This window comes from Hibiscus syriacus, unplaced genomic scaffold (assembly GCF_006381635.1).
Source record: "Hibiscus syriacus cultivar Baekdansim isolate YM2019G1 unplaced genomic scaffold, ASM638163v2 tig00110647_pilon, whole genome shotgun sequence".
NCBI lineage: Eukaryota > Viridiplantae > Streptophyta > Magnoliopsida > Malvales > Malvaceae > Hibiscus > Hibiscus syriacus.
Genome location: NW_024062811.1, coordinates 64,291 through 89,220, shown reverse-complemented (window position 1 = coordinate 89,220; position 24,930 = coordinate 64,291). Strand labels below are relative to the sequence as shown.

General features: G+C 35.2%; 2 protein-coding genes across 3 annotated transcripts; one reads left to right on the top strand and one right to left on the bottom strand.

Moving 5' to 3' along the window:
* Positions 1-13,999: 13,999 nt before the first annotated feature.
* LOC120137019 (AP-2 complex subunit sigma) lies at positions 14,000-16,020 on the top strand. Its single transcript, XM_039152893.1, has 6 exons — positions 14,000-14,110; positions 14,230-14,328; positions 14,450-14,500; positions 14,833-15,006; positions 15,377-15,436; positions 15,764-16,020. Exons 1-6 carry the CDS (start codon positions 14,108-14,110, stop codon positions 15,803-15,805), a joined length of 429 nt encoding a protein of 142 aa, XP_039008824.1. The 5' UTR covers positions 14,000-14,107; the 3' UTR covers positions 15,806-16,020.
* A 459-nt stretch (positions 16,021-16,479) lies between these two features.
* On the bottom strand, positions 16,480-21,793 carry LOC120137028. 2 transcript variants are annotated; one of them, XM_039152898.1, is made up of 14 exons: positions 21,741-21,793; positions 20,631-20,883; positions 20,240-20,508; positions 20,090-20,147; positions 19,428-19,543; positions 19,131-19,329; positions 18,754-19,054; positions 18,618-18,675; positions 18,471-18,531; positions 18,320-18,374; positions 18,149-18,239; positions 17,712-18,050; positions 17,436-17,639; positions 16,480-17,084 (listed from the first exon to the last, which is right to left on the bottom strand). In XM_039152898.1, exons 2-14 carry the CDS (start codon positions 20,734-20,736, stop codon positions 16,881-16,883), a joined length of 2,061 nt encoding a protein of 686 aa, XP_039008829.1. In that variant the 5' UTR covers positions 20,737-20,883; positions 21,741-21,793; the 3' UTR covers positions 16,480-16,880. The 2 variants fall into 2 exon arrangements, with proteins under 2 accessions (XP_039008829.1, XP_039008830.1); XM_039152899.1 differs by having other exon boundaries at positions 16,481-17,084; positions 18,149-18,185; positions 21,741-21,791.
* Between the last annotated feature and the right edge of the window lie 3,137 nt (positions 21,794-24,930).

Sequence of the window (24,930 nt, the reverse complement as noted above, 5' to 3'; positions counted from 1 at the left end):
CTATATCAACTTCGCTTTACCTGCTTGTGAAACAATCACACGCTAAGTTTTCTACTTAGTGAGGCAACAAATAATATAAATAAAATATTTAACATATACAATAAATGATATCATATAAAAGAATTATTAAATAAAATACATATAATTATCAAAACATATGCTTGTAATAAGAACAACACTATAAAAATTCCATTAGTTAACTATATTGTGTCATTTCAGATTTATACTTTCTATTCAAATCAAATTGTCACCCACTGTATTTTCATAAGAATATATGATACGTGAGTCAGATAACAAGTGTACGTGCTATATACAAATCTACTACCAATAACAGATAGCACTTTTAGTGCTAACAGAAGTATAGGTACCGTAGAACACAATATCACTATACTAAATCAGAAACATATATGATAATTCATGATGTCAAAACATCATGAATATCATAATGCATATTTAGAGCCAGACAGATTTACAGGAATGTACCAGATTAGATTAGTAATCAGATATCAAATATCACTCCATCTCATGGCATGTCATTGTACCACTAACCCTCATTCTCATACAATGGGCTTAATTTCAAATCAAATACTAATTTTACATATAAAAGCATCCAAAAAAATCAGATATAAACCAATTCTCATTAAATCAGATTTTGGGCAGTTCATACCCAAATATATTCACATTTAATTGCCTTTGTAGTAATTTTCATTGACCTCTACTTTTTATACGTTTCTGTCATTGGATTTTATGAAGGCTTAGAACTAGGGTAGTGGAGTAATGTTGCCTTAGTTTAGGTTTTAACCCATTTGACTTTATTCCTTCTCGTAGTTTGCTATCGATGACTTCTGTGTATCCTTCTCTACATATGAAGAATGTTCAACTATGTATTTATTTATTTATACATGCATTGTATTTTATCTTTATTTTTAATTTTCAGGTCTTACACGGAAGCTGCTCTCAACCTGGCGTAGGGGGCAGCCTACTACCCTACCTTCCCTTTACCCCATTGTATATGGGAATAGGGTTTTGTTGTTGTTGTTGTTGTTGTATATATAAAATAAAACAATAATAAAATGTATACATTCAAAATATGATTTAAAAAAAATTTATTATTAGACCGGTCGAGGTTGACTCATCACAAGTCTTCGTCTTACTATTTTAAACAAAAAGTTAGTTGCACTCACTTGTTGCCTCAGTAGCTTTACCACTACGATCACTTCACTCTCGGATTTTATCTTCTCTTTTTTAACTCACTAGGAGTTTGATTTCGATCACAATCTACACATTATCATTTTCTCCGACAAATCCAATTTAAAACACTAATTAGTACTTTTGCTAATAATATAATAAACTCAACTTCGAGTAAAATTCTAAAAATTTCTATGAACATATATTCTAATAAAATGTCAAAAACACAATAAATGTATATTCGATATTATTTTCTCCAACATAGTTAATTTCTAACCCAACTTTTACAAAATATCCTTCTTAGTTCTTGAAATTAATATTCCATAACCAAAATTCACTTTTCCCATAATTCAACAAATAACCCACAACTACAAATTTTTTAAATTTAATCCCTATAATTTGAACATCTCACCATCAATCCCTATCCATCACTTTTATTCCATGTTAATCACCATTTCCAACTTCAAATAACATTTTCAAATCAAATACTTCAATCTTGCATTTTTGCTATTTCATCACCAACTTTTCCTAAACTTTCAACTTAATTCTTCATTATTCACCATCTTCCAAAATAATCCAATTCACTATCTTAACACAAATTTCCAATATTGTACTTATGTTTCCAAACAATTATCCAATAATCTTTCAACTTCATAAAACCTACAAAAAGGTCCCTTAAGTTTAACATTACTCCAAATTGATCCCAAACTTAATTCCAATCACATGAAATCAATCCTACATCCATTCTAAGCCTTAAAGAAATTTTTACAAAATATTTCCTAATTATTTACACCTAGGCCTAATCTTTCAAGCAGTTCTCCTAATAGTCTCCAACTTTGTTTCAAGCTCAATTTCATCACATACAACTCAATTTCATCCATTCCCAATAATTTCTAACCATTTTCATATAAAAACAAACAAAAATTAACATTTCTCATAAAACCCATACATGACCAAATACTTACAACTTGGCCCCTTAGTGGTTTTTAAATAACTTTTAAGCTTGATATGATTCCATAGCACTTCTAAGATCAAAATCAAACATAATTTCAATAAAATTCAACTTCACCATCATCCACCAAAAATACCCATTTTGACATTTCAACGTGAAAACATGCAATACTTATCGATATGTAGAGAAATTAGTGTAGAACATTTTCTTATTTCACAATTTAGTCCTAAATCTCACTAAAATGGATCAAAAATGAAAAATAAAATTTTCTCTTCCTTGGCTATGGAGTTTCATTCAGCTTATGGAGAAAAAGAGAAATTTCAAGAGATATCCTTTAAAATATCTCTAAACTTTACCTTAAAAGCCCATTTAAAATGAATTAAAATTTTATTTTAGTCCAAAAGTCAAAATTGTCATTAATGAATCCCAATATTTACCTACATACCATCATTTTATCTCCATTTTAATATAAATATTTAAATATAAAAATCCCATTTAACAATTTCCCATTTTACCTCTTAAGTTTCCAAAAACTCAATTTAGTCACTAAATTACACTATTCCATTTTATTGTGCAAATTACACCAAAATCCACTAATCCACATCAAATTCCACTGATTAAAAGTATCATTAAAATTTTCTAACTCAAAACTACCTTTCTTTAAATTTTTTTAAGCTTCTGATTCGATCCAGATATTCGAATATTATACCGATCTTTATACTTTAATAGAATTTTATACAAACTCCAAATCAAAAAATATAAAACCCACTAAAATATTATTCTTCGGCTGAACTTATCATTTATAGACCCAAAACATAACTTTTGAAAATTTATATTTTTAGTCCCTAAACTTTATAACTTTATACTTTGGTCCCTAAATTTTTAAATTTTACAGTTTAGTCATTGGTCCAAAATTTGAGATATTACAAGAATCTACTAAGTGGGTTTGGTATCGATATCACCCTAAGAGTATCGAAATTGGGCAGACATTATTGATACTCTATGGGTGAGTATTGATACTCTCATCTCAAAATTCTCTTGTTTTAAGTTGTCTGATTAACAATATCGGTATTATTCTTCTAGTATCAATACTCGTGCCCAAAAATGTCATGTTTTGGGCATAAAAATGCCAACTTTCTTTTCTAAAGTCCCTATTGAGGTTCCCAATTATTATTAAAGTGTTATGTCTGAATGTATGAGTCATAAAAAGGTTGTAAACATGTTTAAAATCACTCAAATGCTGAATCTACCATGAACATTCTTCGTAACTCATGCAACATACCAAAACACATCTAATGACCAACATGTGGTAAAGTTGAGTTAGAAGTGAATTACCTTAATATCCTAAGCTGCTAGAAACACCCAATGTTCAACCAAGAGTGCGCTTCTCCTTTCCCCTAACTTTGGAGATTTCTCCAACTTCTCTAACTAGATAAGAATCAAACACATGGATTTGTAACATTGCAGGAGAGTTTGGAAAGGAGTTTAAAATGTTTCTAGAGGTATGAATCTTCCAAAAAATGAGTTGGTTCACTTAGGTTTCTAAAACCCCCTACTAAACCTATGTTTTGGATACCTCGGTGAAAAAAACCGATTGAGGACTCAAAAGATAACTTGAAGATAGGGGATTACAATTCTTACCTCAACTTTCCCTTGCAATACTTGGAAGTCTACAAAGTTTCTACCTTTCTACCTTAGGCTTGAAGAATAAGATGAAGAGAATAACTTGAAATTTGGGAGAAGGAAAATGACAAAGAATGGGGGAAAAAGAGACCAATAGGTGACATATGCACCATTAAAATATTTCAGCCTTTGAATTCAAAAATGGGTAAATTGTTTCCTTGGTCCTTCAAGCTTTGGTAACTCTCTAATATCTATTTTTTAAAACACAATTGGGCTCAACCCAATCCTAATTCCACTCAACTTGGGTCAAGGCTTCCTTCAAGCTATGAAATTCATCTAAAGTCTTCTAGGGTTAGCCTAAAACTCTTAACCTGGGATTCGGGGCGTTACAACTCTCCCCTCCTAATTAAAAATTTCATCCTCAAAATTTACCAGAACAGAAGAAATTAGGGTACTGAAGCTGTATATCCTCATCGATTTCTCAGGTCGCTTTCTCAATGCCATGGTTCTTTCACAGCACTTTCACTAAGGGAATCCTCTTGTTACTTAGTTCATTAATATCTTTTTCTAAGAGTCTGATCGGTTCTTCCTCATAGGTCATCTTTGGGCTCACCTCAATATGTTTTTATGTGTATTACATGAGAATGATCAGAATGGTATATTTTGAGTATGGATACATGGAACACATTGTGAATGCACTTTAAATCTGGTGGTAAGGCTAACCGATAAACAACTAGTCCAAGTCTCTCGAGTTCCTTGTAATGTCCTATGAAACATGGGATTAACTTTCCTTTGAGACCAAAACGAAGCACTTTCTTTCATGGGGTAACCTTGAGGAACACCTTGTCCACTATTGAGAGCTCTATATCCTTATACTTTAGATCTACGTAGGATCTTTAGCTATCAGAGGCTTCTCTCAACTGGTTCTTAATTAACTGAACATTCTCTTTGGTTTCTATGATCAAGTCTAGCCTATTATCTTACCCTCACTAAGCTCTGTCCACCATGGTGGAGTTCTACACTTCTCGTACCGATACTCGTGCCTAGAATAACCTTAAATTTCCTTGGTCTTTCAAGTTTTGGTCAACTCTCAAAGATCAATTTTTTAAAATATAATTGGGCTCAACCCAATACCAATTCCACTCAACTTAGGTTAAGGCTTTCCTCAAGCTATGAAATTCATCTAAGCCCCTTCCGGGTTAGCCCAAAACTCTTAACTCGTGATTTAAGGTATTATAGATGTCCCCTCTCTTCATATTTTTTGTCCTTCGCATGGAGCGATTGGGTTAGAGCATTTATTATGCCTTAAATATTGGCACTTGGGAACCTATTATTTTATCTCATGGTAGACCCCTGATTTCTTATCTCTTCTTCGCTAACGACATGATATTATTATATAAAGCTATTCCCATCCCAAATGAGGCTTATGCGAGTTATTCTTGATCAGTTCAGACATTTCTCAGGCCATAAGGTTAATTTAACCACTTTTAGTCGAATATCCCAGATAATATTGTCACCGTTATTTTCCTTCGAATCTTGGAAAGTATTTGGGCATGCCCCTTTTCCATGAAAAAGTTACAAAGAGAACCTTTCAATTCATGGTTTATAAAGTTCGTACAAAGCTTAATGGGTGGACGACTTTGAAGCTCTCCCTCGCTGGTCAAAATTATATTGGCTAAGTATACTTTTATGACTATTCCCAATGATTTCATGCATATTGTGGCCATCTTGAAAGATATTTACGAACAGATTGAAAATATAATTTGTTGCTTCATTTGGGGCAAGTATGATAAGTTCCTTAGTGCTAGTCTTGTTAATTGGAATTATTGCTGCCAATCGACTCAACATTTAGATTGCATCCCCTTAAACACAAAAATAGAGATTTTCTAATTAATTTGGGCTACAATCTCCTTATGCAACCCAAAAAAAATTATTTATTGTTCTAAGTATAAGGTCAAGACCCCGATTGTCAATCATATTCAATCCAGAAATGGCTCTTTTGTTTGGAGGTCCTTTATAAGGTGTAAGATGTCGTTCAAAATAATGTTTGTTGGTCTCTATGAGATGGTTAATGCACTAGATTCTGGATTGATGCTTGGATTCTCAAGGAAAACACCTTAATTGATCGCCTTGCCAATATTGGGATGTATGACACCAAAACCATCATGAGTGAGTTCACGACTAAATTCAGGTCCTAGGATATCAAGAACCTTTATATGAGTTTGGATGACAGTCTTGTGCGATAAACTTAGCCATCCCCCACCTCGGCTTTGTTGAAAAGTCAACATGTTTTTCGGTGCTTTAAATGCACCGAATATGCACCGAAAAAATTGTCAAAAAATGAGCAGCTTATATTGATTTTTTAGTATGGGGAAATTTCACTTTAGTCACTGTACTTTAGGATATTTTCAAGATTAGTCCTTAAACTTCAACTATAAATACCCTAACTCATTTAGCTTCAAAATCATCACAAATCATTTTTTTCTCCACTACTAAAGAGTTTAAAGAGATTTCTTGTGAGTTGTGAGTATTTTGTAGACACCTGTAAATTTTCTCTCTTTAGTAAAAGATCTGCAGCAGTCTGGAGACGTAGGCATAATTAGTTGAACTTCGTTATCAATTTCGGGTATTATTTTTCTGCTTTTATTTCGCATTCTCACTAATCTGATTATAGGGAAATTTCTCGTTTATTTTCCAACAACTGGTATCAGAGCTTTTTGTTGTGAATTTTGTCAATTTTTTTGCGATGTTACTATTCATTACTATTTATGTGAATAGTAAATTTCGTGAATAGTAAAAAATTTATCGGCGATATGAATTTGTCGATGGACGTGTTCTAATACACGGTGGCTCACAAGAATTGTAATAAACGATCTAAACGAAGCCAGATTCGAGTGGGAGCGATGGCTGCAGACGAAGGGAATGTGAAAATTAAAAAGTTCGATGGTGCGGACTTTGGCTTTTGGAAGATACAGATTGAAGATTTTCTATACCAGAAAAATCTATATCAACCTCTCTCAGGAAAGCAACCAGAGGGCATGAAGAATGAAGATTGAGCTCTTCTCGACAGACAAGCCCTCAGAGTTATCCGACTGACGTTGTCCCGAAATGTTGCTTTTAACATAGCAAAGGAAAAGACCACGACGGGTCTTATGGCGGATCTCTACAGTATGTATGCGAAGCCATCAACCTCAAACAAAGTTCACTTGATGAGGCGATTATTCAATTTACGGATGGCGGAAGGGGCATCAGTGGCTCAACACCTAAATGAACTCAACACAATCACAACCCAGTTTAGTTCCGTGGAAATTGAATTCGATAATGAAGTTCGAGCTTTAATTCTCTTATCATCTTTACCAGACAGTTGGAATGCTATTGTTACAACAGTTAGCAGCTCGTCGGGAAATAGCAAATTGAAATTTGATGATGTTCAGGATCTGGTATTTAGTGAAGAAATTCGACGGAGAGAATCGGGTGAAGTATCAACCTCTTTAGCCTTGCACACGGAGTCTAAAGGGAGAATTCATAAAGAAATTCAAATCATGGCAGATCGAAATCCAGAAGGGAAAATCAAGAACATGAAAGAAAGAGTTTACATGTTATAATTTTGGCAAGAAGGGTCATTTTAAAAGAAATTGTCGAGCACCGAAGAAAGATACCAGTGCACAGGAATCTACCAACATGATAGAGGAGATAGGTGATGCCATGATTCTAAGTGTCAACAGTCCGATTGAATCATGGATCTTGGATTCAGGGGCATCTTTCCACTCCACCCCATGCCAAGAAATCATGAAGAACTATGTCAGTGGTGATTTTGGGAAGGTTCATCTAGCTGATGATGAAACCTTAAAGATCGTCGAAAAAGGAGACATCCGATTAAAGTTGCCAAACCAGACCACCTGGACGCTGAAAGGAGTGAGACATACTCCTGGACTCAAAAGAAATTTGATTTTTGTAGGACAGATTGATGGAGAATGATATAGTACAACCTTTTCAGGCTGTGAATAGAAGATTACCAAATGAGCACTCGTCATTTCTCATGGTAAGAAGACTGATACTCTCTATGTAACCTCAAATTTAGAGAATATCATTGTAGTATCAGATGCTGATGGAAAATCAAACCTATGGCACAAAAGGCTTGGCCATATGAGCGAGAAAGGGATGAAGGCACTTTTGTCTAATGGGAAGCTGTCGGATCTAAAGAATATAGATGTCAGACTATGTGATGATTGCATCTTTGGCAAACAAAAGAAAGTCGGTTTTACAAATATTGGCAAGACACCTAAGGCAAAAAAGTTAGAGTTGGTTCATACTGATGTATGGGGACCATCTCCAGTTCCATCTCTTGCAGGCTCACTATATTAGGTCACCTTCATCGATTCTACAAGGAAGGTGTGGGTTTATTTTCTAAAAACGAAATCAGAAGTCTTTGATACCTTTAGAAAATGGAAGGCCATGATGGAAAATGAGACTGGTTTGAAAGCCAAGCGGTTGAGGTCTGACAATGGATGAGAGTACAGAAATAGTAGATTCAAAGATTTCTACACAAACAATGGGATCAAGATGGAGATAACAGTTCCCATGACACCGCAACATAATGGTGTAGCAAAGTGCATGAACAGAACTCTGAATGAACGTGCCAGAAGCATGAGGATACATACTGGATTGCCCATTGCTATGGCTGAAGCTATCAACACTGCATCTTACCTGATCAATTGTGGGCCCTACGTTCCCTTGGATGGTGGAATACCAAAGGAAGTTTGGAGCAAGAAAGAAATAAACCTTTCACACTTAAGAGTGTTTGGTTGTATTTCTTGTGTACACATAAATTCTGCTGAAAGAAGTAAACTTGATGCCAAGTCCAACAAATGTGTCTTTGTTGGTTATGGTGGTGATGAGTTCAGTTACCGGTTTTGGGACTACAAAATCGAAAGATCATCAGAAGTAGAGATGTCATTTTCAATGAGAATGTGATGTACAAAGACATATCAACCATAGAATCAAGTAGCTCTAATACTGAAGTTGAAACAAAGGAATTTGCTGAGTTTGAGGAGATTTCTGGAAATGATGTTCAGATCAGTCCTGAAGCAGTTCAAGAAGAACCAGGCACACCAGAACTAAGACGCTCCTCCAGAATTCCTAAACCAACCCAGTGTTATTCACCTTCTTTGCACTACTTGTTGCTGACTGACAATGGTGAACCAGAGTACTATGATGAAGTAATGTAGATGGAGTATTCAGTCAAGTGGGAGTCTTCCATGAAAGATGAGATGGACTCATTTATGTCAAATAAGACGTGCGAATTAGCTGAATTACCACTAGGCAAGAAAGCGCTCCATAACAAGTGGGTTTACAGGATCAAAGAAGAGAACGATAGAAGCAAACACTACAAAACAAGATTGGTTGTCAAAGGTTTTCAGCAAAAAGAAGGTATTGATTACAATGAAATTTTCTTTCCAGTCGTGAAACTGTCTACAATTAGACTGTTGTTAAAAATTGTAGTTGTAGAGAATCTACATCTTGAGCAATTAGATGTAAAGACAGCTTTCCTTTATGGTGATTTGGAGGAAGAAATCTATATGAGGTAGCCATAAGGCTTCATAGAGGCAGACAAGAAAAACCAGGTATGCAGGTTAAAGAAGAGCTTGTATGGTTTAAAACAACCTCCTAGACAATGGTACAAGAAGTTCGATAGCTTCATGAGTAGCAGTGGTTTTACCAGATGCCAAGCAGATCATTGTTGCTACATCAAGAAGTTCGACAACAGCTTCATTATTTTATTGTTGTAAATTGATAACATGCTCGTTGTAGGCTCAAACATGCAAGAGATTATAAACTTGAAGCAAAAATTGTCGAAGCAATTTGTAATGAAAGATCTGGGCACTGCAAAGCAGATTCTTGGGATGAGGATTAAGAGAGACACAAAGTCAGGGACCTTGATGTTATCACAGGCTGATTACATCAATAAAGTACTCTCCAGGTTCAATATGCAAGATGCTAAACCTGTAAGTACATCTTTATGTGTTAATTTTAGACTCTCCAAAGAATAGTCACCAAAGATGGAGGAAGAACGTGCACACATGGTGAAGGTATCGTATGCCTCAGCAATTGGAAGTCTAATGTATTCCATGGTTTGTACTAGACCAGATATTGCTCATGCAGTGGGAGTTGTTAGCAGGTACATGAATAATCCGGGCAAGGTACACTGGGAAGTAGTCAAATGGATCCTCAGATATATGCGGGGTACTAAAATCAAAGCACTTTATTTCAAAGGTGGAGATATGATACTGATAGGCTATGTAGATGTTGACTTAGCCGAAAATGTTGATATCAGAAGAAGCACTACAGGGTATGTCTATACTCTAGGAGGTATTGCAGTGAGTTGGGTTTCTCAACTACAGAAGATAGTTGCTCTCTCTACAACTGAAGCAGAATATGTTGTTGTTACAGAAGCCAACAAGGAGATGGTTTGGCTCCAAAGTTTCTTGGAAGAGTTAGGCAAGAAACTAGAAAACAATGTCTTGTATTGAGATAGTCAAAGTGCTATCCATCTAGCGAAGAATCCGTCTTTTCATTCCATGACAAAGCACATACAATTACGATATCATTTTATCCGGTCTCTTTTGGAAGATGGGATTTTGAAACTTGAAAAGATTAGTGGAGCTTAAAATCCGACAGACATGTTAACAAAGACGGTGACTACGGACAAACTGAAGTTGTGTTCAACTTCAGTTGGCATGCTAGAGTAACAAGACCATAAATGATGTTGCATTGATCGAGGTGTGAAGACATATTAAAATCAGTCTTCAAGTGGGAGATTGTTGAAAAGTCAGCATGTTTTTCGGTGCTTTAAATGCACCGAATATGTATCGAAAAAATTGTCAAAAAGGGAGCATCTTATGTTGATTTTTTAGTATGGGGAAATTGTACTTTAGTCACTGTACTTTAGGGTATTTTCAAGATTAATCCTTAAGCTTCTACTATAAATACCCTAACTCATTAGCTTCAAAATCATCCCAAATCATTTTTTTCTCCACTACTAAAGAGTTTAGAGAGCTTTCTTGTGAGTTGTGAGTGTTTTGTAAACACCTGTAAATTTTTTCTCTTTAGTAAAAGATCTGCAGCAGTCCGGAGACGTAGGCATAATTGGTTGAACTCCGTTATCAATTTCAGGTATTATTTTTCCGCTTTTATTTCGCATTCTCACTAATCTAATTAGAGGGAAATTTCTCGTTTATTTCCCAACATGCTTGATTAACCTACATGGTGTTGGGACCCCTCCGATGATTTCTTTATAAAGTTTGCTTATTACACGGTGCATTGAAATAGTTGGAATGATTCTAGCCCTCATTATAATCTTGCTTGGTGCTTTGATGGCCCCTCAAAATTATAAGCTTCGTGTGACTCGTTCTTAGGAATCGTTTGATGACAAACTTGAAGCGATCCCGCCGTGGCATTATTATGGATTTCGAATGTCTCGTGTGCGACAACAGTGAAGAAACTATCCTCCATTCCCTAAAGGATTGCTCAACTGCTTGTAGTGTTTTGAACCAACTCATTTAATATAAATTGCAGGGAGTTTCTGTTCCCTTATTCTGTTTGATTGGTTTTATTCTAATCTTTATTTTCCTACATGATTAAATGATCTCTATCACTGGAAACATCCGTTCAGGATTCTTGCTTAGAGACTATGGAATCAAAGATGTTGATTCATTTTTAATGGAGATGTCTGGTCCACAGAGGCCATTATTCACTCGGCAAAAGCTTGGTCACAGACGATTAATGATCGTCCTAAGACCATCAATCGAGCAACGACTTATGTTGTAAAGAGGCACAACTAGAGACCCCAAAGCACTAGAGTTACTAAACTTAACTTCAATGGTGATGTTCATCTCCCATCGATAGAGGCCTCGGGTGGGGGTGTGCTTCGTGACTCCAATGGAGATTGGTTACTAGACTATAGCTGTTATCTTGGGCGATGCTCGATTCTTCACATTGAGTTCTAGGTAGTGATGGATAGGCTCCAAACTTCTTGAAACCGTGATATACGTGGAATTGAGGTTGAGACGAACAAGTCTGATGTAGTTAAAATTCTCAATTTACCCGGTCAACGCCATGAACTAACAGTTATTCGATGTACTCGCGAGCTCAGGCAACGGAATTGGAGTATAAAAATTCCCCACGTGAATGGAGAGGCTAACAAGGTGGTCGATGCTTTAGCCAAGTCAAGAAAAAAGACGACTACAAGATTATCTAAGACTCACGAACCATATGTTGTGATCCTAAAGCTACTACAAGCTAATATGAATTACCACTAGTACAGTGGCCGTCTTTGTAACCCCAAAAAAAGACAAGTGAAGCCCAAAACGAATGATTTGAACACATGATTGTTATTATCAACCATCATTTTACTGTCAAAATATGTAATTTTAGTTACCAATGGGTTGGTTCAAATGGTAAGCAACCTAATATCACTTAAGTAACTTAATATCACAAAAGTAGGTTTTGAGTTCGAGCCTTTATGTATGTAGAAAAATCTCGTTAAGAAACTCACCTATCAAAGTCAAGCGTACAACACATGTTTGGACAAAACCCCTTAGCAACCAGGAGGAAAATAAAAAAAGAAAACACATAGAATTTAGAAACCTCCATCTTTTTATATCAAACAATGAACATGATAGCAATTACATTTCCCGGAGGGCATGTGGATACCAAAACTAAACATAGAAAGAATACACTAAAATAAAAATTACTTCATGCCTTACAGCACAATCCACAAAGTGAGAGCTTCATTATTCAAGTAAGAGATAATATCGAAACCCTTCAGCCTCAAGCTACTGCTCTCTCTTCAAACCTAAACTTCTCCGTAATGAATCTATTTACTCGATTCCGAAAACTTATTATGCGACTCTTGTTTTCTCTTCCGTGTAAATCTTCTAGCACGTCGAGTAGGGTGGTTCCCAAGCAAGGAGATGTGACAGGTTCAAGCTACCCAAGACTTCGTGCAGCTCCTATTACTCGTCTCACTTGCATTACAACAAGACCATTGTCAATTGCATCGAGTTCTTCAACAATAAGTTGTCGCAAGAGGGGACATCGAACGGTCGTAAATATGATGTTTTGGTTTGATCGTATCATGATACCATATACCTTTGTAAGTGAAAACGTTATTGGTGCTCTCATTCGTTATATACTTTCTTCTTTATTGGGTTTACGAATCTACGTGTCCTCAGAAATTTGGAATATTTGTTCTATGTTTCTACATTGAGAATAATATAAATATGTTTATGTTTGTTTTTGATAATTTGATTTCAATCAGATTTTTTGAGTCTCCAATCAGAGCCTAGAGGATTTTAAAGCATGAAGCTTATAAAGTTTTAAATTATGATTGGAAAGTGTTATAAAAGATATTTTTAAAAATATTTTTAAAAAGTGCACGAATCAAGTGACATATGTGTTAAATGGATTGTTTTTTATTCTTTGAGGACCCAAATTTAAGTACCATAAACGTCAGGGGTGTGAGCGTTTAATATTAGAGGGTTGAGAATTATTTATGAACTGATATTGCCTTATATTTACTCAGATTAATAAAAAAAAGTACAAATTAAAATTTAATTGTTTAAGATTATTGTTTTAGATGATTTGTAAAAGATAAAACGTCTATTTTAAACATAAATTGAAAATATGGTATTTGAAGAGAAAAATATAACTTTCAACTAAAAGTGTTTTTCTACAATAAAAACTAAAAATTTTATCTTTTGAGGTTAAATTAAAGATTACTTTTTCAACCATGGTTTTAAATTAAAATTACGAATTGTTTATGAATAGAAAATCATTTTTTCATAGACAGAAGCATTCTTAAATTTATTGGTGTGACAGTTCATACATAAAAATAACGTAATAAGAGTATTAACTTTAATTTTTTTTAAAAAAATTAAAAATGAAATTAACCTAAAAAGATATAAAAATAATAAAAACTACCCTATTACTCATTTTAGATTTGAGAAGGAAAAATATATCGGTTGTTTGATATCAGGTCGCTCATTTTATGTTGATCTGACATAATCAAAGGTTCCCAAATGCTCCCACTGTAGTAGCCATACATTTTGTTGTCAAAGTTGCGCTTTAAGCTTAAAGCTGGAAAGTAAAACACGTCAACGGTTGAGAACGCCCTAATCATAAGGCAACATACTAATCTAGGTGTGCGCGACCGCAACATAGTTTGGCTCAGCATCTTGTAAAAACTTCAAAACCTTTCGCGATCGACCAACCGAGAAAAGAGAGAAACTTGAAAATATAACATTTTGGAGCTCTAGATTTTTTCACAATTCATTGGCTCCGAAAATGGTATGTACGTTGTCTGTTTACTTTATTCCCCTTTCCAAATTTGACCTCTGTTTGCCCGATAGAGAAAGCCGGAAACTCTTTGATCTAAGCTTCATGGTTTTCTGTCATGGTCATGGCAGATTCGATTTATTTTGTTGCAAAACAGGCAAGGCAAGACTCGTCTGGCCAAATACTACGTTCCTCTCGAGGACTCCGAGAAGCACAAAGTCGAATACGAGGTATTACAATATTCATTTTCATCGATTATTTGGAAACCCATTCTTTTCACCTCCTACGGTTTAGAATTTGGGTGAATTTTTTAGCTAGAGTTGTTGAATATTTTTTATTATACGTTTACAGGTTCATCGATTGGTGGTTAACAGGGACCCCAAATTTACTAATTTCGTGGAGGTTGGTATAATCTCATACTCTAGTTTTTTTCTTCTTCTCAATAACATCATATCCATTAAACTGAGAAGCATATGCAATAACTTCAAATTCTTAGTTTTAAATATGTTTTATTAACTTTCTGTTGTTTTTGGTGAATTCCTAATATTTCAATTTTTTACCATTGGAATTTTTTTGTAAGCTGTGAAAGAGTACCTATTAAATGATGGTTTTAGATAAGAGACCACAGGAGAAGTTAACTATAAAAATTGATGTAATACAAAAGTAGGGCAAGACTTAGACTTTAGGCAAGCAATTGCTGAATGTTTGATTGATTATATGCATTCTTTTTGCAGTTTCGTACACACAAGGTAATCTACAGGCGGTATGCTGGATTGTTTTTCTCATTGTGTGTCGACATAACAGATAATGAGTTGGCATATTTGGAGTCTATCCATTTATTTGTGGAGATATTGGACCACTTTTTCAGCAATGTTTGCGAGCTCGACTTGGTTTTTAATTTCCACAAGGTATGTTATCATCAACTTTTGCATGAACATCACTTGCTAGATTCAGTTTTTCTATCCGATTCACATGAAACTGCGAGTTCCGGTAACCAAAAAGTCCCCCCCCCCCTCTTCCTTTTGCTTCATTTCAATTGAATTCATTAGTTTGTGATCTCAAGTGTCAACTCTTTGCTTATCTTTATCTAACTTGTCAAAGCTAGTTTTTCTGTCTTGTCTGGCATTGATTTGTTCAATTTGTTTTTCGAACAATCCATGTGCTAACTTGATATGAATTTGATTATACATTACTCTCATTGGTTTAAATGTGTCTATAGCGGTTGATTGTCATGTTCCTCTGAATTCACTTCACCGTTTTCATTTGAAATTCATCAAGGTTTATCTGATACTCGATGAATTCATTCTTGCTGGAGAGCTTCAAGAAACAAGCAAAAAGGTTTGCTTCCCCCCTACCCCCCATTTCTAGACTTTTTACTTATTATTTCATGTTTGATGAATTTTATTGACATTGCAACTTTTCTTCTCTCCCCATTCATCTTTGTTACCTTTGGAATTGTTAGTTTTAGCAATGACACTGTTGTTGTCTTTCTTCTTGTGGTATAAAATATTATCTCATATTATAGGTGGTTTTGCATGTCATACCAAAATGGTCTATTACCATCGGCTTGAATATATTGATAATTTCTTGTTATACTTGTATAGAAGCAATGCAAATATTTGATGGCTTGGAAACCAGCACTGAGGTTCTTGTTGAATATTGCAGGCTATAATAGAGAGAATGGGGGAACTGGAGAAACTTGATTGAAGATGACTCTGCATGAAAGACAAATGGTTCTATTTGCGTCAAAAATTTCTCTTAATTTTTGTTCTGTTTTGGACAGCTGAATCTTTACTGTGTTATTCGGAACCGGAAATATAGAGCTTCCCTTTAATCCGATCCCCTTTTCCCAATGCAGTCCTTGTAACGATACTTTGTTTAAATTGGAGAAGTTATATCTGGTAAAATTTGACTTTCCTTTTGTTCCCTTCCCCTTTTTCGCAATTAGTCCTTGCAATGATTACATTGTTTAAATTGGATTTAATACTTTGTTTTAAATTCCCTAGCCCTTTTTTCCCAATGTAGTCCTTGCGTTTAAATTGGATTGATACTTTGTATAAGCTGGGTAAAATTTAAGCTTCCTTTTATTCCCTTCCTCTTTTTTCCCAATGTAGTCCTTGCAATGTCTACATTGTTTATAAATTGGATGAAGTTTTTCTTTGTTTTCCGTTGGGTAAATTTGTTATCGGCGGAACTGATTTGCAAGTTAAACTGAAAACATCAGCAGCGTCGATTTGAGAGACCCTACAAAATTGAAACAATTAAGCAAATAATGCAATTTGGATCGAAAAGGAAAAGCGGACACAAGGTTAAGCCTGTAAACATTCACAATTACACAGTTTCATATCTTTCGCCCTAAGGGGGTGATCACGAGGCAATGGGCATTAAATATCTTCTTGCTAAATATTAGTCTCTCTTTATATTTCATTCCAGAATCTGTAGGTCAATAGATAAACCAACTGTTGATTGTGTCAACGATAAGCACTGGCTACGAGTTGCAGTTGAAAGAATAAAATAATGTTTACCGTTTGCATCGTAAGCGGAAGGGACCTAATTCAAACTCTAGAAGCGCTCATCACAGAGTAACTGCAAAGGCGTTCCACCGGCACGTAATCTATCGTTCCTTTCTTCGTATATGGATGGAAGATGGTGGTCTGACCTTTTTACTTTGGCTGGCGGCAAAGATGAAGATATGGCAATTTTCGGAAGCTGATGTTGTGTGATTGTATTATACTTGGGACCAAAAGCATCTAGACTTGAAAAGGGAGGATTGGCATTTTGACTATAAGGCATAGATGTAGAGAACTCGGGCTTTCCATTTTGCCAGCTCGGAAATTGGGTCAAGACTGTGAGGTTCCACCAGTCTTGTACGGGCTGCTAGGTGAGCTGCCCAAAGTCGCTGCTGCTGCTTTGTAACTCTCGAATGACTCATGTAAGGAGGGTCACAAAAAGGGTTACTGGGATATTGAGGTAGCTGCAGTTGGACCTGCAGTAAATTACCAGAAAATTAGCATAGCTTTCATGACAAGAAATAACCAGACTAGCACAGAATATAACCATAGTAGCCCTAAACTACCACAAGAAGATTCAACCGAGCTTGTTAAGAAATCAAATTGATGGTCCCTTACTGGTACTGGAACCTAAAAATGCAGCAATTTTATGGATGACCTCACTTATTGGATGCAATTATTGGCAATAGCGATCGCACAAACAGTGATTTCGTTTATCATGTGCTGTTGAATGTTAAAGGTTTTCAAATAGAATTCCCATCATTAACCTATTTTTGCAAGATAGTAAGGAAGGAAAAGGGAGGGAAGACCAAAATAGAGAATTAAACCTGCTGTGTAGCTGTTGTACGGTGGTCTGTGTAACAACTTGCAGGTATTGAGAAAGGCACAGGTGACTGTTGTTCAAATGAATGAAGGTACGGAACTTTTCCTTGCAGTTGTGACAGTGATTCAATTGCATTTCCAACTTTATTAGAGCTATTATTAACGTCCACATTAATGCCCCCATCCGACAAAGACAAGAAATCAAAAGTCTGCAGTAAACAGTAGGTGATTGGGATAGTGAGAAAAGAAAAAACTACAAACAATACAATAGGTGACCTTACCTGCTTATTTGAAGAGTTCCTCCCAGATGCTGAAGCAACCTGTGTCTGTTCCTGATAGACCTCTAGAACACCATTTCTAGCTTCATAATCATTTCTATTGATAGCAGAATGGCCAGAACTGCTACTAGGTATATTGCCTTTTGTAGGATTTCTCAAGTTACTGCCATCTTTAGGATACAAGAGAGCTGTTTGCTTGAGTCCGGTATGGGGTTTTAACTGAAGAGGCTGTTGAAGAATGCTGTCTTTGTCGTGCATCTGTAAATTACGAATGAGATGACTGATGTATAGATGAGTGGCACACCTCTTCGACGACTTCCTATCCATGGTGACTTTTGGAACCTGTAAATCTCATCATTTGTCATACACTTGATTTAGATGCTTGAATGGAAGAGGAAAGTCCATGAATGCAGAGATAACGGGAATTTGAACATGTATACCTTTTCACTCGAAGAACCACTTTCTAATGAAAATGTTCTGGGGCCAAACATTGCAGCGTCCAACCAAGCAGGAAATTTATTAGCAGATGATCTGATATATAATAAAAAGTATGAAGGATGCCATAAAGTTGGTAATAAAAACAGTTATTTATGAAGATAAAAGAGAATTACTTTGAAGAACCAGGGGTACAAGAACCAAGGGCTAAGCTTTGCAAAAATGCAAGACCTATAGGACAACATTATCTCAGTGTAAAGATATTAGCATCCAATAGCAAATAAACAAACTAAATATAGCAATGGAAGAACCCAAGCTGGTATATACCATCTTTTCCTGGCTCCTTGATAATATGTTGCTGTGCCATTTGGTTTTCTGCAGCAATAACCTACAAATAATCCAAAGCAACCATATGAGTTCAAGATTGACCAATGAAATCAGTATTTGATTTTGACCTTGGTGTCAAGCTTATACCCCAACTGTCATTTCTGCCTTTGTCTCAAAAAGGCTGGTCACCGGTTGCTGCTTCAAGCTGCATATGTATGATCAATTAAAAGAGAACACTAGATAAGAAGAGGAGGCAAGTAAAAGAAAAACAGTCGGCACTTACCCATCTTGTAAGGATAGTTCAGATCGAACGTGAGTGTCACCAGGAACGCAAGACGACTTATCAGCTTTAGGTTCACTCCTAGTCAAGAAAGAGATGGAACCAGCCGGCCTCATTTGAGAACGACAACTATCTGGTTCAAAATGGGGCTTCCTGCTGTCTGGAAAGTCAGGCTGATCTTGAGAAATAGTTTCATTCAAAGAATTGCGATTAGCAGTATCGCTGGTTGAATCCTCTAAAAAGTATGGAGGAACAAACTCTGTTGCTTGTGGATGGAAAACTGTGTTTGTATCTTCCTTTTTAACTGCAAAATAATATAATTTATACAACAGAAGACAACAAACAAAAAGTCTTCCAAATACTTGGTAGTGGATGAAAACCTTCAATTGCTATGACGGTCTCTGGAGGAGCTGAAGGTTTTGCTTCTATCGGTTCACCATTCATTTTATTCGTATCAATTGAGTCACCATCAGGGAACATTCCCGCCAAAGCATACAGGGTCTCCACAACCTCTTCCTCATCTTTTGTTATTGGTCCAGAAACAGTCGCCTTCCTGGGCCAGTCTAACTCTCCTTGTTTCTGCAAAAAGCAATTTCAACAGCATAAGCTAAAACAGTTAACTAAAAAAGAACCGCAATCGAGCTTGACAACTGGAGAATTAATGACAATTGACCAACCAAATTCAATTTTGGTTTCTTTAGACCATCCTTTCTATGCACTTCACTAAGTGTATGGTTCGTTTTCTTAGAATCTGGTAGAGGGGAGATCAATTCCTGACTGCGCTTCTTCATGGCTGTGAATAAAATTCCAAATATCCAAAAACATTAATCCCATCAAACGTCTTTTTTATTCCCCTATAAGGATTCAATTTGCAAATTCATTAAAAGCTGGCCAGTACCACCTTTGGAAAAGTAAATTTCAGTATGCAGAAAGACGCAAAAACTCAACATAGTAAAATTAATACACACCATAAAAGTGACAGAATAGATAATATTAAAGTATTGAGAAATAAGACAGCAAAAAGAATCTTGCGTCCATAGGAAGAAAAGAAAAGAAAAGAAAAGGCAAAAAGGCCTTGGTTTCGCTTCAGTTCCAAACTTCTAATCCAAAAGCAAAAACAAAAATTGAGAAACTTCCAAGCAACTCCACAATCAAATGCAAAATAATTTAAAACGACAGGACAAGAAGTTCATTAGCCCTGAAAAAAAAACAAAAGCAAGAGAAAGAAAATAGTTTTATAAAATACAGAAAAAGAAAATCCTTTCCTATTTCTTTTTCAGAATAAATTATTTTCATTCCAAAAAATAATCCTCCTGTTATTCATTCACAAGTTACACACCTGATCGCAGCTTCCGTGGAACAGAGGCATGATTAACGACATTGCAGTCATAAATGAACTGCATAGAAAAATAAATACTTTAAAGCTATCAAATGCAAAGACGAAAAATGTTCATTTTAGCTGAGAGCAATGAAAAAAGAGAAAGCTTACATTTTTGGGTATCTTAAAGATATTAGTGGCAGAATTAGTGATGGGAGAAGAAGTTTTTGGTGAATATGAAGGAGACTGATTTTCGGTATTTTCAGAAGACAAATCACAGCAAAAAGAACTACCCATTTCAGTTTCACAATGTGGGTTGCTATCGGGACAAGGACTCGGACTTTCTCTATGACCATTAACGCTACATAATCTTCTTATTTTCTCTTTCTTTGCTTTCTCTAAAGAAACGAGCTCCCCAGCAGCAGTAAAGCCAACGCCACCTGCAAAATCAATGGAATTTATCACTTAGCTCTTCTTATACAAATAATAATAAAAAGGAAGAACTTAATTAAGGAATGTTATGAAAAGGACAAGAAAAGGGAGGGTTTTAGAGTAAATTTACTAAACAAGATATTGAGGTGAGATTGTTGTTTCTTGGTAGTATTATGTAGTCGCGAGAACCGAGTCATTCCACGCCTCACGTCTCGACTCTTGACCATTACATTCATGATAACATTACAAACATCAAGCTATATTCTTTGGCGGCTCCTTTCCAGAAAACGGCATTCACGGTTTCAAAATAAACGATTCGAAATCCAAATAAACTGATAAAAAGCTTCAAACCAGATCTTGCTTCTTCTCCTCCAATATAACTTCTTCATTTACATAAACAAACAAGAAAAAAAATAAACAAGGTAACAGAAAGATTCCTTTTAATGCAACTCTGTGTATAATTCAGAAATGAGGACATATGAGAGAAAGGAAAACGAAGAAGATGAGATGGATGAACTTTATTTATTTATTTTGTGGGTTTTAGTTATGAGCAAAAAGTTAGCCGGAAAGAAAACCGAAAAAGTGGCGTTTGGGTTTTGTTTTTTCATAGGAAAGAGAATATAAATCAAATTTGATAGCCTTGCCTGATATCTCTCCGTTTCACTCTCTTTTATCTTTGTTTTGTGAGTTTAGCGAAGTGCTCAAGAGAATCTCCATTTGCTCTCAGCCGAGAAAGCGGATGTAAGAAAGAAGAGAAACATTTTTGTTTACAGAGAAAAGAGCAGAGAATGTTTTTTTTAAAAATAGTAAATTAAGAAAAAAGTTAAAGTAATTCGTTCTTCGTGCTTAGAGAATCAAGTTCTTCGTGAGAAACAAAAGCACTGAGAGTCTGAAAGAGTAATATTAAGAGATAAAGATGGCATTGAAACTATATATATATAAGAAAAACTCTCAAGAAAAGCTAATCCTTTGAGGAAAACAAAACTCTTTTAAACTGTAAATTCAAAAACAGAGGAGAAATCATTAATGCAACGACTCTAAACAATAAAAGAAAAGGAATTCATCACGCTTTTTCACTTTTCCTATCACTTTGCTTTTCTTTTCTTTTTTTTAGATCAAAACCAAAACATCGCCATTGAAGGCTAAGCCAAGCAATCAAGAACGAAGAAAAGGAAATCTCAGGTAAAGCAAAACAAGATGAAATATAAGCAGCAGAAATTGAATGCGTCTATCAGACAACCTTTGTCGTTCATTCACATCAGAGTTTCCCACTGCGCTCTCTACCTCTCTCTGGTTGGCTTTTAAAAATGCATAATCTTCGCAGCAAAACGGCTTCCATTTATTTATACTCCCTATGCCCACAAACTCCTAGTCCCATCTCACGTCACTCCATTTTTAATTTCTACCTCTCCTTTCCATAGCCGTCCGATCTTTACCTTTCCTCCCCCAGCAAACGGTGCAATTTGATTCTGAAATCTACGGTCGTCAGTTATCAAGCTCGACCTCGGCCAATTTCGACCCTTCGATTCCTTGGCTTCTTTAATTATATGCTCCTACTCCCATGGTCATAAAACCGCTTTTAAAAGTGTTCAGTGTTTTTAATAAACATTTAGAGTAACTGAAACTCGAGTTAAGACACTTTATCCGACGGCCAGTAATCGTAGTGCTCCGGGATGTATACGCGTGGCATTCTTATATTTTAGTAATTAAGTAGCTATTTATTAAAGTAAATTAATGTGAGAGGGGAGAGATAATGGGTTTGAGAGCCACGCGCTACAAGACACGCGAGTGGAATGTTGTGGTTAAAAATTGTATTATATAGTAGGAAAACAGAGAAGGCGGACGGTAGCGAGCGATAGGAACAAAAAAGAGTGGGACTCGGCGATTTAATGATAAGAAGACGGGATGAAATAGAGATTATTTGATTTTTTGGGTGAGGTTGTGGATGCGATTAGTACCGATTCCATTTCGATTTGTCTGCTCCTTGGCTTGTCATAGGCAGCCCAACCCTGTTGAAGATACTAATTTTTATCTATTTGTTCTTTATTTTTAATATTATTATTAATATTATTATTATCATTTTATATTATTTATACTATTATTATTTTATTATTATTATTATTATTACAGGCCCAAATCATACCCAACCCAATTATGAATCGAGGCCCAGAATTAAGAGCCTAACCCGGAGGCCTAAAAGAACCCTAAATCCAATTAGGGTTTCATCATCTCAACCTCAGCCGCCAACGTTCTCAACGTTGGATCTGAGAGATCCAACGGTCCACATATGGTTCCAGCAAATGAAGCCCTAGGGTTTCATAACCCTAGGTTTACATTCCAGCCGCCTCCTCAGCTACCACGCAGCTGTCTTAAAGCATCTAGAAGTCTTTTTCTGATATTTCTAAGTAAATAAATATCTTATTTATAAAAATAAATATATATATATATATTCTTAAAATTATATTAATAAATTTGAAATAATAGGATTATAAATTAAATATATTTTTAAATTTTTAAATTTCCAATAATAGGGGCAATTTATAATTAATGAGTATCAATTTTGGGAGTTATAGGGGTGTTAATCATTCCCTAAACGTAATCGACCACGAATCCCTTCTTTACTAAAATTTTTTGGTTATACGTAGATCAGTTTATCTTTTAAATTATGTTTTTTTTAAACTATTTTAAAAGGTTATTTTTAAGGTATTTGACCTACCTAACCCAAAGGGTTAATGGCGACTCCCAAAATATTTTATTTTAAATCAAAATCATTTATTTATTCATTTTAATTTTCCCGCCAAGTAAAAATTCGTACATGGGTGAAAACCGGTTATGACAGCTTGGCGACTCCACTGGGACTGGTCAAGCTTTAAAATCAATTATAAATTCTCTATTAATTAGAAATTTATAATTCATATATTTAATTTATAATTCTTTCCTTTCAAAATTTTTATATATACTTATTATTTTTATAATATTTATATATGTATTATTTTATATTTTATTAATGTTTTTATTTTATTTTCAAGTATTTAAATTTCATTATTTATTTGTTTGTCAGGGTTTGAACATTTCTCCTCACACACAACACGTGCATTGCATAACATAAGCTTTATAATCAAGCTTGTCCCTTTTAAGTGGGAGTGAAAGCGACATCTTCGTGAGAATTTATTCTCTCTGTCAGACCTAGCAAGTAACTTTCGGGGTTTATATGCTCTATATCTTTGTGAGAATTTATTCTCTGTGTCAGACATAGGGAAATGTGTCCCCTCGAATTGAAATCGATCCACTTTAGTTTGTGATGGATTAGGATTTAGGGTTTAGCAGCCTAATGAGGCACCAACAAGGACAGTTCGAGTACCTTTACACCTAGAACTGAAACCCTGCATATAATAAACCCTAGAAATTCTCCTGATCTAAGACAATGCTGAAACTCTGTCCGTAAGTGTACACAAAGGAGGAATAAACTCTAGCTTTTAATTTATTTATTTTTCTAAGTAAATGCATGTGAACTAGAAAACATGCAATTAGGTTAATTTTTCCAAACAAAGCATGGAACTAGAAAGCATGAGGTTAGGATTTATACCTTGATAGATAGGATTTTTTCTTTCCATTAATTGGTACTAACCAATTTATTTTTTCTTTTCTCATTTTATTTTGCTTTAAGTTTTTTATATTGCTTTCCTTTGTTTGCATTGCATGATCATGGCATCACCAAAAGGTGTCGACTTGAAAGACTGTTCATCAAATTGGAAAGACTTCATAAATGGACAAAAAGTTTTATGATCAAAGAAAGATATCCTGAGGAAACTCCGAGGATAGAAGCTAGTTATACACGCAAAGATCCTGTTATATTAATATCAAAAGTAGTACACAAATATCCTGCCAGATTGATATCAAAAGTAGTTTACGGTAAGAGTATCAGTCGGATACGGAGAATAGAGGAGGTTTTTATGAAGCTCAAACATGTTATTTGAAGGATCAAAACAAGAAATTGAGCACAAAATTGGAAACCATGCATGAAGATTTCCAAAAGTTCAGTCAAGCCTTTTGAAATACTGGCCTAGGAAATACCCCAGAAGAGTGGATAACAAGGTTCACCAAATTAAAGAAGAACTACAACATACATGAAGATCTTATCCAAGAACTTCTTGGACAGAAAGGTTCTCTTACAAGGGAAAATGAGCAACTCCGAGAACTGATACAGAAGATGAAAGAGAATATCATGGAAGAAGCTACAATCCAGACATGCAATATGACCCATAAGCTGATAGACTAACTTGGCTTTAGAGAAGTTAGGAAAGAAAATTATCCCCTATATATAAAGTTTTGTTAAAGTCAGGACTGAAAGTTATCCCCTGCATGTAAAAGTTTTGTTTGATGCACGAAAACTTTTGTGTTCAATGAAATCTGTTCTAAGATGATCACTC

What these genes read in the sequence shown, in the direction of transcription:
- LOC120137019 (XM_039152893.1), top strand. An exon ending in TGGTTTTTAATTTCCACAAG is followed by an intron (nt 15,007 to 15,376) that starts GTATGTTATCAT and finishes AAATTCATCAAG; the next exon opens with GTTTATCTGATACTCGATGA. An exon ending in TTCAAGAAACAAGCAAAAAG is followed by an intron (nt 15,437 to 15,763) that starts GTTTGCTTCCCC and finishes TGAATATTGCAG; the next exon opens with GCTATAATAGAGAGAATGGG.
- LOC120137028 (XM_039152898.1), bottom strand. Translation starts at nt 20,736, where the DNA reads ATGAATGTAATGGTCAAGAGTCGAGACGTGAGGCGTGGAATGACTCGG. An exon ending in TCACCTCAATATCTTGTTTA is followed by an intron (nt 20,509 to 20,630) that starts GTAAATTTACTC and finishes TTGATTTTGCAG; the next exon opens with GTGGCGTTGGCTTTACTGCT. An exon ending in TGTACCCCTGGTTCTTCAAA is followed by an intron (nt 18,240 to 18,319) that starts GTAATTCTCTTT and finishes ATTATATATCAG; the next exon opens with ATCATCTGCTAATAAATTTC.